The 16,789-nt window shown below is 41.0% G+C and overlaps 1 protein-coding gene across 1 annotated transcript in view; it reads left to right on the top strand.

The window, feature by feature from the left end:
* Window positions 1-16,789, top strand: part of mms22l (MMS22-like, DNA repair protein) — a 147,356-nt gene that overhangs the window by 37,922 nt on the left and 92,645 nt on the right. The window contains exons 11-14 of the mRNA XM_078542289.1: window positions 2,095-2,157; window positions 7,572-7,691; window positions 13,678-13,904; window positions 15,740-16,249. Of these exons, the coding sequence (XP_078398415.1) occupies window positions 2,095-2,157; window positions 7,572-7,691; window positions 13,678-13,904; window positions 15,740-16,249 (920 nt within the window). The remainder of the gene's footprint in view (window positions 1-2,094; window positions 2,158-7,571; window positions 7,692-13,677; window positions 13,905-15,739; window positions 16,250-16,789) is intronic.

Genomic DNA, 16,789 nt, shown 5'->3' with positions numbered 1-16,789 from the left:
CTAGTACCACCTTCCACCCTATCACATACCTTTCCTTCCCTCTCTCCCCATCCTCTTTCCCTGCCTCTGTATGTACTTAAATCTGGTTACATGTCCAACTTTTTCCAGTTCTGATGAAAGATCAATAACCTGAAACGTGAACTCTATTTCCCTCTCCACAGATGTTGCCTGACTTCTGAGTATTTCCGGCATTTACAGTTACTTTTGAAAATGTTAGAATCAGGTTATGTTGTACACATTATATATTATTATGCTGTTACTGTAACAGTGTTTCATATGTGATTTGGAGGCTGTTAGGAAAAATGACGATATCTTTTGTGGGAGAAAGAGCAACTGTAAACTCAGTTTTTTTTAATTCTTTCGTGGTATGTGAGCATGCTGGAAAGGCCATCATTTGTTGCTGATCCCTAATAGCCCTTGAGAAGATGGTGGTGAGCCACTTTCTTGAACCACTGCAGTCCATGTGTTGCAGGTACACCCACAGTGTTGTTAGGGAGGGAGTTCCAGGATTTTGAGCCAGTGACGGTGAAGGAACGGTGATATATTTCCAAGTCAGGATGGTGCGTGGCTTGGAGGGGAACTTGCAGGTGGTGGTGTTCCCATGTATCCGCTGCCCTTGTTCTTCTAGGTGTCCTTCAGTGTGATATTCTGTTGGTGATTCAGAATAAGAGTAACTTTACGTTGCAACTGCATTTTTATTTCTGACTTGAACAAATTCTTAGTTTTGCTGAAAAAAAGAGACATGTCGAAGCTTTTTGTCTTGCACTCATCAGGACACCTGCAAGAATACCAATATGATGGGAAAACAACAATTTATAATGTATGTGAAGAGAGTGCTGATTGGTTGGCAAGTGGACTCTGTCTCTTTTTTCAGCAATATTCAAGTCCTGTACTACCAAACGACTATTTGCATTCTTAGTTGTTTAGCTGGTAAGAATATCGTATCCCATACAGTGAAACTCTGAGTATCTCCATGGTCTTCTTCACTTTTCCTACAGTCCACTTGCAAAGCAAATGAGTAGTTTTGTTCAATCTTTGTTTACTGATGGAGGTATTTTCAATTTATAGCATAGTCCAGCGTCAGTGTTTCTTTGTCTGTTCAGTGGCATTCACACTTCTGGCAAATGCAAATTAACTTCTACCCAGGCCCTCATATGATTATGTGCAATATTTATGCCTGTGTTATAAATTTTTTTATCTGACGGACCTTTACAAATGATCATTGTGTTTTGATTGAAACCTGTTGTGTAGTGGCACATGTTACTCTTGAGTTTGTGTCACAATATTGAAAATGTGGGTAACATCACATTTATGCAATACAGGAGAATCAGATCAAAATTTGCTAATGTGTGCAAATGCCTTGTAGTACATAAAATGTCTTTTATCCATTTGTTCCTGTCAAATGAACATAACAAAGAGAACATATGATGGTATTGTATTCCCAGGAGAGTAATATGCGTTCCATGGTTGAAAGTAGATTTGTTCAAACAATGAATTCCCAATCTCTGGTATGGCACCTGAGTTGAAGACAGAGCTTTCCTCAAGGGAGAAGTCCCCCTCCCCCAATCCCCCAATTTACATCCTTGTACCCAGTAACAGTGCAACAGTGGCTCCTCACCCTGACCAGAGAGCAGTGGATGGTTGAGTATCTGGCGGAAGGAGCTAGTAGGAGCGTATCGGTTCTGAGTTGCCAACAGTGTATCCTGAAAGTGCCAAGAACCAACGTTGTCTACAAAAAATTGAGATAATTAATATTGTCCCATTAATCTTAAAAAAAAAGTAGTCCAACTTTGTAAGAATAACCTTTACTGCACCAATATAAATTTCGTCCATTTCCCTCATCAAGCCTTCAATCTTGCAAATGGGTACAATATGAATGATGAGATTGCGATTCACCAAGCCATGTTGGATTGTTACAACTGGTGAGGAAAGAGGTGTTTGTGTCATGGCTTAGTTTGTATTCAAATCCACAATTATGAGTTGAAAAGAGGGTGTTCTTTACCCATTGTACTGCCAGATTAATACTCTAATAAAGACCTTAATTTCACATTTCCAGAACCTGCTAATGCATTTTAATGTATTTGTGTGTTACAGAAACAGATTGAAAGCAATTGGCATTTTACAGAAGAGCTTTTGAAACTGTCCTCAAATAATCAGGTATGTAAAAACACTTGTGTGGAATATTCATTTTATAAAGCCCAAGTATTATCACAAGGAATTTCCTCATGTATTCTCTGAGTTGTTGCCACAACTTTGGGGGAAAATTGGCAAAAATTCCAATTACCTTGTGCATCCATTTTTTTACCAATGAAGTTAAGGTAGCCAATTGGGAGAACCCTGGAGAAGATTTTCATTATATGTATCATGTTTACTATATGTATATTTTGTTGAGCTTGGGTGCGTGCAGATCCATGTAGTTTGCAAGTATTTTCCATGACCTGATTCCTTTTACATGTTACACTTTGAACGAACAAAATAGTTTTCATGTATAATTGTACCTTATTGTTTCTTTCAGAAATGTCCAAAAGCACTTCTCAAATAATAAATTACTTGTAAAGTGCCGGTGTCTCTTGTTATCCAAGCACACCCAGCAGCTAATTTGTACACAGCAAATCCCATGAACTCCCATTAGATGAATTACTGATAAAGCTGTCATTAGTGATATTAAAAACAAAGAAGTGCTGGGAAGACTAAGCAGGTCCGGCACCATCGGTGGAGAGAGATACAGAGTTAACATTTCAAGTCCGATATGACTTGTCTTCCAAACTGTTCCGAAGAGGAGTCATATTGGACTCGAAACGTTATCTCTGTTTCTCTCTCCGCTCATACTGCCAGACCTGCTGAGTTTTTCCAGCACTTTTTGTTTTTATTTCAGATCTCCAGCATCTGCAGTATTTTGCTCTTATTGCTGTCATTAGTGATTAGTGATGTTGGTTGCGAGGAAATATCAGCCAGGACATTGACAAGAGTTCACTGCCTTTTCTCAGTATGCTTTTTGGGTTCATTCAGCCTTTTCCCTCAAGAAATTTTTGACTTTGTTTTAGACAACTCCCATAAGTGAGCCTTTACAACCTGTGTCCTAGCAGATTTTCTTCACACTCAATATTTAGGTGAAATTTGGTTTTATGTTAAGGATAATGAATGGCAAATAACTTTATACATTATTTCAATCTCATGTTCCATTGGATCTTCCTTGTCTTTGACAAGCTGCAAGATACAATTAACATTATTTGGCTTTAAACACCAAACAAATATATTAAAAGCGTAAATGAGTAAGTGAATAATAACAGAAACAGAACATAGATTTTAACCCTTTAAATCCCTCTTCACCAACTACAGCCCATAGAATCTATTGCACAATTCGTACTCAGTAAAGAAGCTAAATTAACTAACCATTCAGTGTTCTAGCATGGAAGTAATATTGTACAGTGCTGTATCGATATTTGCTCTGGATGTTAGATGCTCAAATAATACGAAAACAACTTTTAAGTACTTGTGTTGAAATTACCATGTGTACTAGCTGAAAAATGACATCAGAATAATGTAGAACTGCTGACTATACTTCTTAGTTATGTATTGTAGACTTTGTGCATAAACTTGTTGACTTCTCACCTGGAATTAGATTTAGCTTTAAATATTCAATGATGAATTTAAATAATTGACATGATTAAACAGTTTTTGGGCACAGTACACAGTGGTTAGAATTGGTTACAGAGTAAAACATATTGCAAACTCATGGCCAGTTATTCCACTCTGTATTTCTAGCATTTCCCAATTTTATTTCAGATTTTCAACATTTGCAGTTTTCCTCTTTATTTCATAGTTGGTTTTGTATTGATTGTGACTTTAAAATGTTCTGAAGTTGAATCTGTTATTCTAGGTGTAGCCAGTTCAGCTGCTTATTATGTGTGCTTTTCAGTTAAAATGTTGAATGTAATTGTAATATTTGGACCGCTATAGTGAGAATGCAATCATCCTGTTTATTGAGCATGCCTATTATGCAAAACCAATTTAAACATTATTTTGAATGCATTAGATGCTGATTTGAGGCTGAGAAGGAATATTCTCTTTCACATCAATTTTTTGTGCGCTGAGAATATGTATAGCATGTGTTGACTAACACTGCACTGAATAACAGCAACAACTTTTATTTATATAGCGCCTTTAGCATGAGAAAAGATCCCAAGGTGCTTCACAGGAGCATTATAAAACCAAATATGGCATTGAGCCACATAAAGAAATATTAAGTTGGGTTACCGAAAACTTCGTCAAAGAGGTAGGTTTTGAGGAGTGTTTTAAAAGAAGAAAGTGAGGTAGAGAGGTGGAGAGGTGTAGGGAGGGTATTGTAGGGAGGTGTAGCTAGGGCCTTGGCAACTTCAGGCAGGGCCTCCAAAGATGGATTGATTAAAATCGGGGATGTTCAAGAGGCCAGAATTAGAGGAGTGCAGGTATCTCAGAGGATTGTGGGCTGGAAGAGATTGTGCTCATGGTGGGGTGGCGGGGGAAGTCTATGGAGGCATATCAAAACAAGGATGAGAGCTTTAAAATGAAGATGTTGCTTGATTGCAAGACAATGTGGGCCAGCGACTACAGGGATGATAAGCGAACGGGACTTGATGCGAGTTAAGACACAGCAGCAGAGTTTTGGATAACTTCAAGTTTACAGACAGTGGAATGTGGGACTCCAGTCAGGAGTGTGTTCCAATAGTTAAATCTAGAAGCAACAGAGACATGAATGAGTGTTTCAGAAGCAAATAAGCTAAAACAGAGCCGAATTCAAGCAATGTTACAGAGGTGGAAATATTGATGGCATGCATCTGAGGTTGGAAGCTCATTCTGGGGTCAGACCAAGCTTGTGAACAGACTGGCTGAATCTCAGACAGTTGCCAGGGAGAGGGATGGTGTCAGTAACTAGGGAATGGAGTTTGGAGTGGGGATCGAAAGCAATGGCTTCAGTCTTCCAACATTTATCTTGTTTACATTCTTTTGGATCTTGAGTACTTTTATAAAATTATCTCTCAGGCTTCTGTTTTCCTGCGTAAACATTCCCGGTTCTATAGTCTTTCATAATTCAGGTACAAATCCCAGGCATCAATTCTTGGATTTCAGCTGTGGTTCAGTTGGTAGCACTCTCACTTCTGAGTCAGAAGGTTATGTTTCAAGTCCACGCCAGGACTTCAGCACAAAATTCTAGGCCGACAGTCCATTGCATCATTGAGGGAGTGCTGCACTGTCAGAGTTGCCATCTTTTGATGAGACGTTAAATCAGGACCCTGTTTGTTCTCTCAGGTGGATATAAAAGATGTCATGAAGAAGATCAGGGCCTGGTTGTACTGGTCAATATTTATCCCTCATTCAGCATCACAAAAAACAGATCATCTCATCATTACCATGTCCAGCATTTTCGCCCCTGCACGCCGACGTGCACCTGCCAAACTGTCAAAGGCCCGTTAAAGCCATTAACAAACCAACTAAACAATTTGACAGGGCTGCCCGTCCAACCTTAAGGTTGGCGGGCAGGCAAAGAGCCCAGGTGGCCTTCGCATTTTTCATGAAACCTCATTCAAAGGCGGGATGAGGTTTCATGAAGGGTTTATTAAATTAATAAATATTTATTAAACATTTGATAAACATGTCCCAGCTCATGTGACGCTGTCACATGAGGGGGCATGTGTAAATGATTTTTAACTTTTTTTATCCTGAAGTTTCATTTCAACTTAATCTCGCTGAGGCAGCTCTGTGCCTCAGGGAGATTTCTGCGCTCTTTCGCACGCATGGGCGAAAGAGCACAGGCCCCGATTCTCCCTTCTCCCCCCACCCGCACAGGTAGTGCTGAGCGCTACCAGGCACACGTCACGCAGGGCGGGCCTTAATTGGCCCACCCATTTAAAATGGGTGGCGATCGGCTCCGCGCCCACTCCCGACCAATTCTCCCCCATATTGCTGTTTGTGGGAGCTTGCTGTTTGTAAATTGGCTGCCTCTTTTCCAACATTACAACATCGACTACACTTCAAAAGTACTGCATTGGCTGTAAAGTGCTATATAATGCAAGACTTTTTTGGCTTTCCCATGATAAGTTGATCAAAACAGTACACAGGTGTTCCAGGTAGAGCTAAACCAGCAATCTGAATAAACTCAAAATGACTTCCTGAGATTTGTGCTTCTGGCTGCAAAGTTTTCTGTTTTCTTCACTGCTATTGCACACTATTGACTATTTAAGTGATCTATCCACAAGGATCCTGAAATCCCTCTCTTGAGTTGTGTCCTGTAAAGTTATTGCATTTAGCTTATATTAACATTGTTTATTATCCTTTCTCAATGTCATAGCTTTGCATTTGTTTATATTAAATGACATCTTACATGTCTAACTTCCCAATCTATCCAAGCCCTTCTGGAGGCAGGATAAAATAAGGGGAGAAACTCTAAAGAAGGTGCAGGAACAGTAGGACCTCGGTGTATATATGCATAAGTCATTGAAGATGGCAGGGCATGTTGAGAGAGCAGTTAATAAAGCATATAGTATCTTAGGCTTTGTTAACAGGGGCATTGAGTACAAGAGTAAAGAGGTCATGCTGAATTTGTATAAGGCACTAGTTAGGCCTCATCTGGAGTATTGCGACCAGTTCTGCGTGCCATACTTGAGGAAGGATGTGAAGGCATTGGAGAGATTCACAAGAATGATTCTCGGGATGAAGAACTGCAGCTGTTAGGATAGTTTGGAGAGGTTGGGACTGTTTTCCTTGGAGAAAAGAAGGCTGAGAGGAGATTTGATAGAGGTATTCAAGATCCTGAGGGGTATGGACAGGGTAAATTGTAAGAAACTGTTCTTACTCAAGGGAACATCAAGAACTAGAGGTATAGATTCAAAATAATTGGCAAAAAGAATAAAAGTGATGTGAGGAAAATTTTTTTCACCCAGAGGGTGGTTGAGTCTGGAACAAACTTTCTGAGAGGCGGTGGCGGCAAGTTCGATTGAGGTATTCAAAAAGGAATTGGATGGCTATCTGAAAAGAAAGTAAGTGCAAGATTATGGAGAGTGCAAGGTTATGAAGCCGAAGGGGATAAAGCAGGGGAGTGGGACTAGGCAGAATGCTCTTTCAGAGAGCCAGTGCAGACTCAGTGGACTGAAAAGCCTACTTCTGCACTGTAAAGATTCTGTGTTTTCCAAATCCAAGGCATATGTGAGAAAATCCTTCCATAATTTCATCAGTGCCAATTAGGCTAAAAACTTGCCAATTCATGCTTCCTGATATGAAATACATCATACCTGACTGGGGTTAATGCCTATATTTTCTAAAATTTAGCAACATAAGGAGAGATCATCATCCTTCCTCCTGTCATTGTTTTCAGCAGACGAAGGATATTTCTAAAGTGCTATTCAGCGAAGCTGTAAATAGAAATAAGCTCCTAAAATATGCTACAGAGCTATTCTCCATCTCAAAACATCCTGAGCAGTCCTGGTGAAATATTATTTGTGACCATTGTAATGATGCACAAAATCTATGTGTTTTCAGTAAATATAATGTATGTAATTATTGTTTGATTGTATCTCCTGACTCAAACATTTTAGACTGGTGTCTTGGAAGAACATTTACGGATGCACGTTCAATGTTGCCTAACATTGTGTGATCTCTGGGATACTAATCTGAATGTCGTTTCTATACTCTGGGAATATTACAGTAAGCACCTGGTGAGTACAACTTTTCCACAACTGTTGGTAGTTCTAAAACCCTCTTGGTGGAAAAATAAAATAATTGCAACAACTGAAAACAGTTGGAATAGTAAAATTGCATTCATTTCAATTTTTAAAAATTATTCTAATTGATCTGTGGAATTTCGTACAGTGTCAAGACTAAATGTAATTTTCAATAAGAATCGATCAGGGTGTTGGGACTGAGTTCAATATATATGTATATGCCATTATATACAGCCTGTACATAGTTTTGGATAACATTTCAATTTTACATCATTACAACCGATCTCCCATGATGTTGCTTATAATGAGTAAGGAGATATATTGAGGAGGCCCTGCGCCTGCTAGTATCAGCCCTGAAAAAAATATCAGTGAAAATGAGTGTAACTCGTGGGCCCTATTGCTGTATTATAGGCACCTGCCACCAGCCTGGGGGGACTATCAGAGTGCGCTCCTCTGGAGCTCATTGAGGTACACTGCAGCTTCTGGTTTTCTGTGCAAGTATGAGCGCCTGAAGTTGCACTGCTGCCATGGCCCTTGGCGTTCACTGGTACTGGGACTGAAAAATTTGGGCAGTTGTTTCATAACAATAAGGATGCCATGTAATATAATGCAAGGAGCATTCGCAACAATCTTCAGTCAGAAGTGCCGAGTGGATTTTCATTCTCGGCCTCCTCCTCCGGAGGTCCCCAGCATCACAGATGCCTGTCTTCAGCCAATTCGATTCACTCCACGTGGAATCAAGAAAGAGCTGAAGACATTGAATACCACAAAGGCTACAGACCCTGACAGTATTCTGGTAATACTACTGAAGACTTGTGCTCCAGAGCTTGCCATGCCCCTAGCCAAGCTATTCCAGTACAGCTTCAACACCAGCATCTAATTGGCAATGAGGAAAATTGCCCAGGTATGTCCTGTACACTGGACAGATCCAACCCTGCCAATTACAGCCCCATCAGTCTCCTCTCCATTATCAGTAATGTGATGGAAGGGGTCATCAACAGTGCTGTCAAGTTGCACTTGCTTAGCAATAACCTGCTCAGTGACGCTCAGTTTGAGTTCCGCCAGGGCCGCTCAGCTCCTGACCTCATTACAGCCTTAGTTCAAACATGGACAAAAGAGCTGAACTCCCAAGGTGAGGTGAGAGTGACTGCCCTTGAAATCAAGGCTGCATTTTGACAGAGTATGGCATCAAGGAGCCCTAGCAAAACTGGAGTCAATGGGAAAAAGGAGGAAAACTTTCCACTTGTTGGAGTCATACCTAGCACAAAGGAAGATGGTTGTGGTTGTTGGAGGTCAGTCATCTCAGTTCCAGGACATCACTGCAGGAGTTCCTCAGGGTGGTGTCCAAGGCTCAGCCATCATCAGCTGATTCATCAACAACTTTCGTTCTGTTATGACACCGCAGTTGGTAAAGCTGAGTTATTTAAAAATCCCAGAGGGAAACTTTAAACAACTGTCATAACCTATATTTTCAAGTGGCATGTTTGAGAGGCAGCTCTAAATTCAGGAATCAGACTACCAGTTCTCGAGATATTTTATATCAAACTACATGAGACTTTTATTAATATACACAAGTTAAATATATACACAAGGCTACAAATTATTACTATCATAACTGTTAACAAATTCCCAAACTAATCTGCATTAAGACAACAGCAACCCATAGACTTAACCAGACAACAGGCAGAGCATTTTCACCTTACAAATTCAAAATGAGATTCCTTCCACTTTGGTTTCTTTGCAGACACAGTGGTAGGCTTATTGGCTTTGATCTTACATCGTCTCCACCCTGCACACACAAAACTGCTGTCTGTTATACCCAGCACATCTCATTGAATGTAAATTCTCATTGTCTCATCAGCCCCTTTGAACTCCACTTCTTCTAACAATAAAACCCCTTTCATGGTACCAATTTTATTAATAATATAAACATTGCTTGGTCTCTGCTGGCTACGTGCCAGATTTCACTCCCCTTCTTGAATGCTCTATTCAACAAAATGCAAATGCACTCTACCTCTCTTAGATCTCAAAACTAACATACATCAAAGTCCCCAGACTAGCGTGCTTTTATCCAATTGAGACACACCCACAGTCTGAACCTCTACTTAAAAAAAAATCCAACATTATTTCCATTAATAGCTTCATGACACATTCCATCAGAAGGTCAGAAGTGGGGATGTTCGCTGATGATTGCACAATGTTGAGCACTATTCGTGACTTCTCAGATACTAAAGCAGTCCATGTCCAAATGCAGCAAGACCTGGACAATATCCAGGTTTGGGCTGATAAGTGGCAAGTAACATTCACGCCACCCAAGTGTCAGGCAAGGACCATCTCCAACAAGAGAGAACCTAACCATTGCTCCTTGACATTCAATGGCATTACTATCGCTGAATCCCCCACGATCAACATTCTGAGGGTTACCATTGACCAAAAACTGAACTAGACTAGCTGTATAAATACTGTGGCTACAAGAGTAGATCAGACGCTAGGAATCCTGCAACGAGTAACTCACCTCCTTACTCCCCAAAGCCCTGTCCACCATCTACAAGGCACAAGTCAGGAGTGTGATGAAATATTCCCCACTTGCCTGGATGAGTGCAGCTCCCACAACCCTCGAAGCTAGACACCATCCAGGACAAAGCAGCCCACTTGATTGGCACCACATCCACAAACATTCACTCCCTCCACCACCGACACACAGTAGCAGCAGTGTGTACCATTTACTCAAAGAACTCACCAAGCATCCTTAGGCAGCACCTACCAAACCCTCAACCACTACCACCTAGAAGGACAAGGGCAGCAGACACATGGGACAGCGCCAACTGGAAGCTCCTCTCCAAGCCTCTCACCATCCTGACTTGGAAATATATCGCCTCTCCCGCTGGGTCAAAATTCTAGAACTTCCTCCCTAACCGCAGTGGGTGTACCTACACCACACGACCTGCATGATAGAGGAAAGGTCAATTGGTGAAGCAGCTGAAGATCATTGGTTTTAGGAACACTACCCTGAGGAACTCTTGCAATCATGTCATAAATCTGAGATGACTGGCCTCCAGCAACATCAGCAATCTCCCTTTCTGCTAGGTTGTAACTTTAGCAACGGGAGAGTTTTGGCATTGATCCGTTCTGACTTTGGTTTTATTTGAGTCCCTTGCTACTGTAGTATACAATTTTCTGCCTTGTCTGTTAATGCCAATTTTGTAGCACATTTTGAAAGATCTTGGGGAGGACTGTGGGGGTAGTTACAAACATATGAACCTACGAAATAGAAGCAGAAGTAGGCCATCCGGCCCCTTGAGCCTGATCTGCCATTCAATAAGGTCATGGCTGATCGGTTTGTTTTTCGAATTCTACATTCCCATCTCTCTCCAATAACCTTCAAGAGTGATGAGAAGAGTGACTTCCCCGATGGAATGGAGATTATTCATCCTCTTGTGGCACTGAGTGGCTGCCCTCTTTTGCAGGGCTTTGGCTCTGACCACTGCTGCCTCCCAAGCCAAATTAGTGATGTTGCTGCCCATCCTGCAGTCAGAACAGGCAGAGGACATCACGGCGAGCCTCCACTACATCCAAAATCATTGGAGGGACGTGTCATTGAACCTGGGGGCTGCATTCTTCTTGCCTTTACTGGCCTTGTCTTCCATGCAGCAGCCGTGGATAGGGAGCACTGAGATGTGTGCACGCGGCTGCACTTTAAATATGGCACCCGGTGTGATGAAGCGGCGAATGAGAGCCCGCTCACCATGGAAACGTTGTGTTTCCCAGGAATGCTAATTAATGTGGCAGGTTTGGGACGATGCGGCGTGAGAAGCTGCCATTGCGGCCAGCGAGTCAAATTTAGTTTTATCTGCCCGCTACTGCACTTAGTGCAAATCTGGGACGATTCTGCCCATGGTCTCACCAATGCCCTGTATAACTGAAGTATAATGTCCTTACTTTTATCTTCTACTCCTCTCATAATAAAGGATAGCATTCCACTAGCCTTTCTAATTACTTGCTGTACCTGCATTCTAACGTTTTGTGACTCATGCACTAGAACACCTAGATCCCTCTGCACCTCGGAATTCTCCATTTAAGTAATATTCTGCTTTTTTATTCTTCCTGCCAAAGTGAACAACTTCACATTTTCCCACATTTTACTTCATCTGTCACATTTTTGCCCACTCACTCAATCTGTCTATTATCTGTCTGCAACTTCCTTATGTCCTCTTCACAGCATACTTTCCCACCTATCTCTGTGTCATCTGCAAATTTAACTACTATGTCTTCAGTCCCCCCTTCTAAATCATTGATATAAATTGTAAAAAAATTGAGGCCCCAGCACAGAGCCTTGCAGGACTCCACACATCACATCCTGCCAATCAGAAGAAGACCCATTTATGCATACTCTCTGTTTTCTGCCAGCCTGCCAATCTTCTATTTGTGCTGATATGTTACCCCCTTCATTTGAGCTTTTATTTTCTGCAAAAACCTTTGATGTGGCACCTTATCAAATGCTTTCTGGAAATCTAAGTACAGCATGTCTACAGGCTCCCCTTTATCCACAGCGTATGTTACTCCTTCAAAGGACTCCAGTAAATTAGTGAAACATAATTTCCTTTTCACAAAACCAAGCTGATTCTTCCCGATTACCTTGAGCTTCTCTAGGTTTGGAGTACAAGACTGCAGCCAGGATGTTGGTGTGAGCCTGTTGTCTTCCTGTGGCCAGTGCATGTCTTGCTGTAACATAGTGTGAAACAACTTGTTGAGACACTGGTACCTTCGATGATGGGGACCTCAGGAGGGAACTGGGATGGATCATCCGCCCTTCCTGAAGATGGTTGCGAACATTGCAGCCTTTCCTGCTGCACTCACATGTTGGACTCCGCCATTGTTAAACATGGATATGTTCCTGGAACAATCACTGTCATTATTCTCAAGGATTTGCCAGTTGGTGCTTCTGGTGCCACTTGGAAGCAGAGCACTGTACCTTTGTCAGTACCGAGTTTCAGGAGCCATGGTGGCTGCAGCAGACTCAATACCAATGGCTTCGACTTATAGATAAGATGCTTTTCCTGTGACCTGACCTAATATGGCAACTAACTGAGGTCAGGGCTTTGGCCTAGTCAAGGGAAGATGAGCTCCTAATGATTGTATATCTGTATTTATTAAATAACTTGAGGCCCTGACAGGGGGACATTGGAGAAGGAAGTTACCCAGTTGACTAACCCCACACCCTCTGCTCCATTCAAACAAATAGAGATGGTGAAGAGAATCACAGATAGCAAGTAGAAAGTGAGGCTGTGGAGCTTAAACTGCATGAAACAAAGTGGCAACAGATCAGAGTATCTCTCTATGTAAAATAGAAAATATTTTTCAGGAATGCATTTATTTATATACACAAGATTACTACACTTACTTGGACTGCCATCTTGTCTTTACTTGCTCTTGCTGAGCCACTATGTTGCCACAATGTCAGGTTGATTTCCACCGACACCATTGTTACAGTTTCTCAACCAAATTCAGCCACATAAACCACCATCTAGAGGCATAACCGGTACTGCAAATAAATGTTGACCGTCTTTCAATGGTTTTCCCATTGACAAAGCCTAACACAGGAAGCTTCAATGTATTTTCAGCGGGAATAATGCAATCACTGCGATGAGAGAATTGGAGATTTTAGTTTTGAGATATTTGTACTTTATTAACCTGACTAAAGATCTGGTAAATTTTGCATGTTCATGTATAATCAATGATACTTTGGAGGTGTGGTTTCAGTTTTTTAAATTGCTAAGCTGGCCAAGTTATTTCCTGTTTCCATGTGTATATTTTTAAAATGCAGGACGAGTTGTAAAGATAAGATATGCATATTTTAAATGATTCATCTATTGTTTGTTCCGAGGTCAAGTCTTTGATTTAATGAGTTTTATCTTCATGGGTTTTATTCGGATGTCCTGAGTATTGCTGACTGCATTGCACTGTCTGTCTGTTGTCACAGAGTAGTGCCTTCAACATTCCTTGGCTTGGTTTGAAAGGGCTGGCCAGTGTGAGCAAATCTCCTTTATCTATGCTTGAAATTACAAAGACCTGTTGCTGTGGTGAACAAAGCCCCAACTTGTACCAATCCCAGAATAGTTTTCAGTTCTTCCTCAGAATTCTGGCCCTGCAGATTACGAAAGGAAAGGAAACAAGTGGAACGCACCCATGGAAACAGCTGAAAGGAAGGTAATAAAATATGCTGCAAATAAGACTTATTTTCCCCACACATTCTAATGCACAAACTTGTTAATTTAACACTGTCACAAAGACTGCCCCACTCAGTCTAGCCCAGTTTTGGCAGAGGGGTCTTAAAACAGGTGTTAGGCCCCTCATTAACATATCTAAGGGGGCAAACACCTGAAAAAAATGACCTGACTCAACTTTGCTTTGGAAGTCTCTGGTATGCAGGACATTGAATGCTGAAATTGGACCTTGTTGCCTCCATTTTGCATTCTGCATCCCATTTCTGTTAAGCAATTGAGATTTCTGTTAAGAGATTGGGTTGAGGCTGTTCAAACTTCTTTCTTGTATTTATTAAAGAGCAGAAAGCTGGCACAAGTGTTAACTCACTACATCAGTTTGTTTTGTAGATCTGCATGAAAAGCTTAGGAAATATCTGATAAGATTAGGTGATTTTTTTTCTTTCTTCCTTCATGGGATGTGGGCGTCGCTGGCCATCCCTAATTGTCCTTGAACTGAGTGGCTTGCTAGGCCATTTCAGAGGACAGTTAAGAGTCAACCACATTGTTGTGAGTCTGGAGTAGGTATATCGGCAGACTTCCTCCACAGGAGGATATCAGTGAGCCAGATGGGTTTTTATAACAATCAATGATAGTTTCGTGGTCACCATTCTGAGACTAGCTTTCAATTGCAGATTTTATTGTTGAATTTAAATTTCACCAGCTGCCATGGTGGGATTTGAACCCATGTCCGCAGAGCATTAACTTGGGTCCCTGGATAGTCCAGTGATATTACTACTATGCTACCATCTCCCCAATAAAGGAATTAATATTAATTGCTCAGCACCTAGTTTAGTATTGAGTCCCCCATGTCTGAAAGTTAACTTCTTTCCGATATTTATTGACTGAAGAGGAAATGTTACGCTCTGCGATACCGTAACGACCACAGGAAACCCAGGCTTCCTTTTAACCGGTTTTATTCAAGCATATGCAAAGGGGCCGCAATCATTCCTAAGAATGAAGACCCAGCTCCCAGATTGATTATCATTACTTTTGTACTTTTTCTTATTGTAATACATTTTGAGTATAATTGAATACATCCAATTGGTAACTGACACACCGGTTCCATACTATCTCCATCCTATTGAGTACATAAACATGTGATTTTGCTATCCAATTATTCCAAAGCATATATACATAATTATACTATTCAATCAAGATTAAGGCATGTGTACATGAACCTTGATTCTTGCAACTCAAGACTGTTTGTGTTTCATCAAAGCCCCCTCTTTGTCCATTGTTCATCTTCCCATATCTAAGCTAAAACCATCTGCCCTTCCCTATCTGAGATAGGACTACACTTAATCTAATTTATGTCATACTTTTGTCTCCAGTCTGACTCTCAAGGCTGTGCAATGTTCATCTGGTAATCTTCAACTCTTCATATGTTTAGCAGCCATGTCTGGCTGGAGATTTTAGGGGTTTTTCAGTAAATTCTTACTGTATTCTCTTTTAGCATTTTTAATTTCCCCCTAACATTGACCAAACAAAATCCTGTGCCTTATATTTCCCAAGATATGTATTGCAATTAAAAATGAAAAACCTGGATACTCAGGTTTTGACGTGAAAATCATGCTTGTAAAATCTGTGGTGAATTGCATGATACAAAAATCATTCTGAATGAAAATTTGAAGTTTATAACCTATCATTAATTCGCTTTTACATGGAATAATATTAAACCTTTGACAAAACAGTAATCCAACCTCTTGAACTATATTGAAAACATTCCAGATGCGCCTCTTAGAATATTTTACCTGTTTCTATTTCTCCTGAATTTTTTAGGATATATTCCAAGTTCCATCAACGGAAAATGCAGGAACTTACCGAGTTGGGACTTCAGAACTTTTTCAGCCTATTTCTAGTCCTTGCAGCAGTGGCTGGGATAGAGGATGTTGTCAGCCGGGTATCAGATCTCCTGGACCTTTTAAAACCGAGCCAGCTCTCTATTGCCCAGCAATCATTGATTTGGAAGGGCTACTTTGCATTTCTTCTGATGTACGAAGAGAAGAATGTTGACATCAGTTTTCTTGCTACAAAACTGTCAGCTAACTTTCAGAATGTAACTAAAGAGTTCTACCTGAAAACCACTGACCACACCCGAAAACTGACCCTCTGGCCATTGCTTTCAACATATATTGAAGCTGTTCAGGAGGTATTCGAGACAAGCTCCTATCTACATCTTTCAGAAGAGAAGCTGCTGAATGAAGGGTTTAGTTTGCTATACCGTGCCTGTAGGGAATCGGAACTGAATACAGCACTGATGTTTCTGCAGGTTGTACTGGCTCGTTTGAGGTGAGTGGACATTCATATTTAATTTGTATCTTATGACAAGGGTTTTCTTCAACACTCCTCAAATTTGCTCACCAGTTTTCTTTTAAGTTTGCAATGACGTCTCTGTAAAGATACGAATGAATGAAGTTATCACTGAAGTATTGTTGCTGAGCATCCCATAAACAAATTTGGTGCAATTCTTTTATAAGCCTTTGGCCTGGAGGACTTGACTGGGTTGTTGGGTCCAAATAATTTGAAACTGCATGGTGAATAGGCAATGGCTAAAGCTTGCATTCGGCTCAGAATCTGGAGGTAATTTGCCTCCGGAGAAAAGAGAAGCAAGACTTCCTAGAGTGTTTTTGGAGGCAATTTTTGACCTAGATACCTGATCTGCGCTTCACAGATTTTATCTCAATGAGAAGCCAGAAGTGTTTTGCACTGATGTTCAACTTGCAGTGTGAGTGCATAGGAAATCACTGAGGGGTGGGCAAGCGGTACAACAGGGTATGTGTGCTGCCAATGTCTGATTATGTTGTCACTCCATGTTGTAAATTTTGCAGT

This window comes from Cetorhinus maximus, chromosome 5 (assembly GCF_964194155.1).
Source record: "Cetorhinus maximus chromosome 5, sCetMax3.hap1.1, whole genome shotgun sequence".
Taxonomy (NCBI): domain Eukaryota; kingdom Metazoa; phylum Chordata; class Chondrichthyes; order Lamniformes; family Cetorhinidae; genus Cetorhinus; species Cetorhinus maximus.
This window is presented reverse-complemented; position numbering and strand designations above follow the sequence as displayed.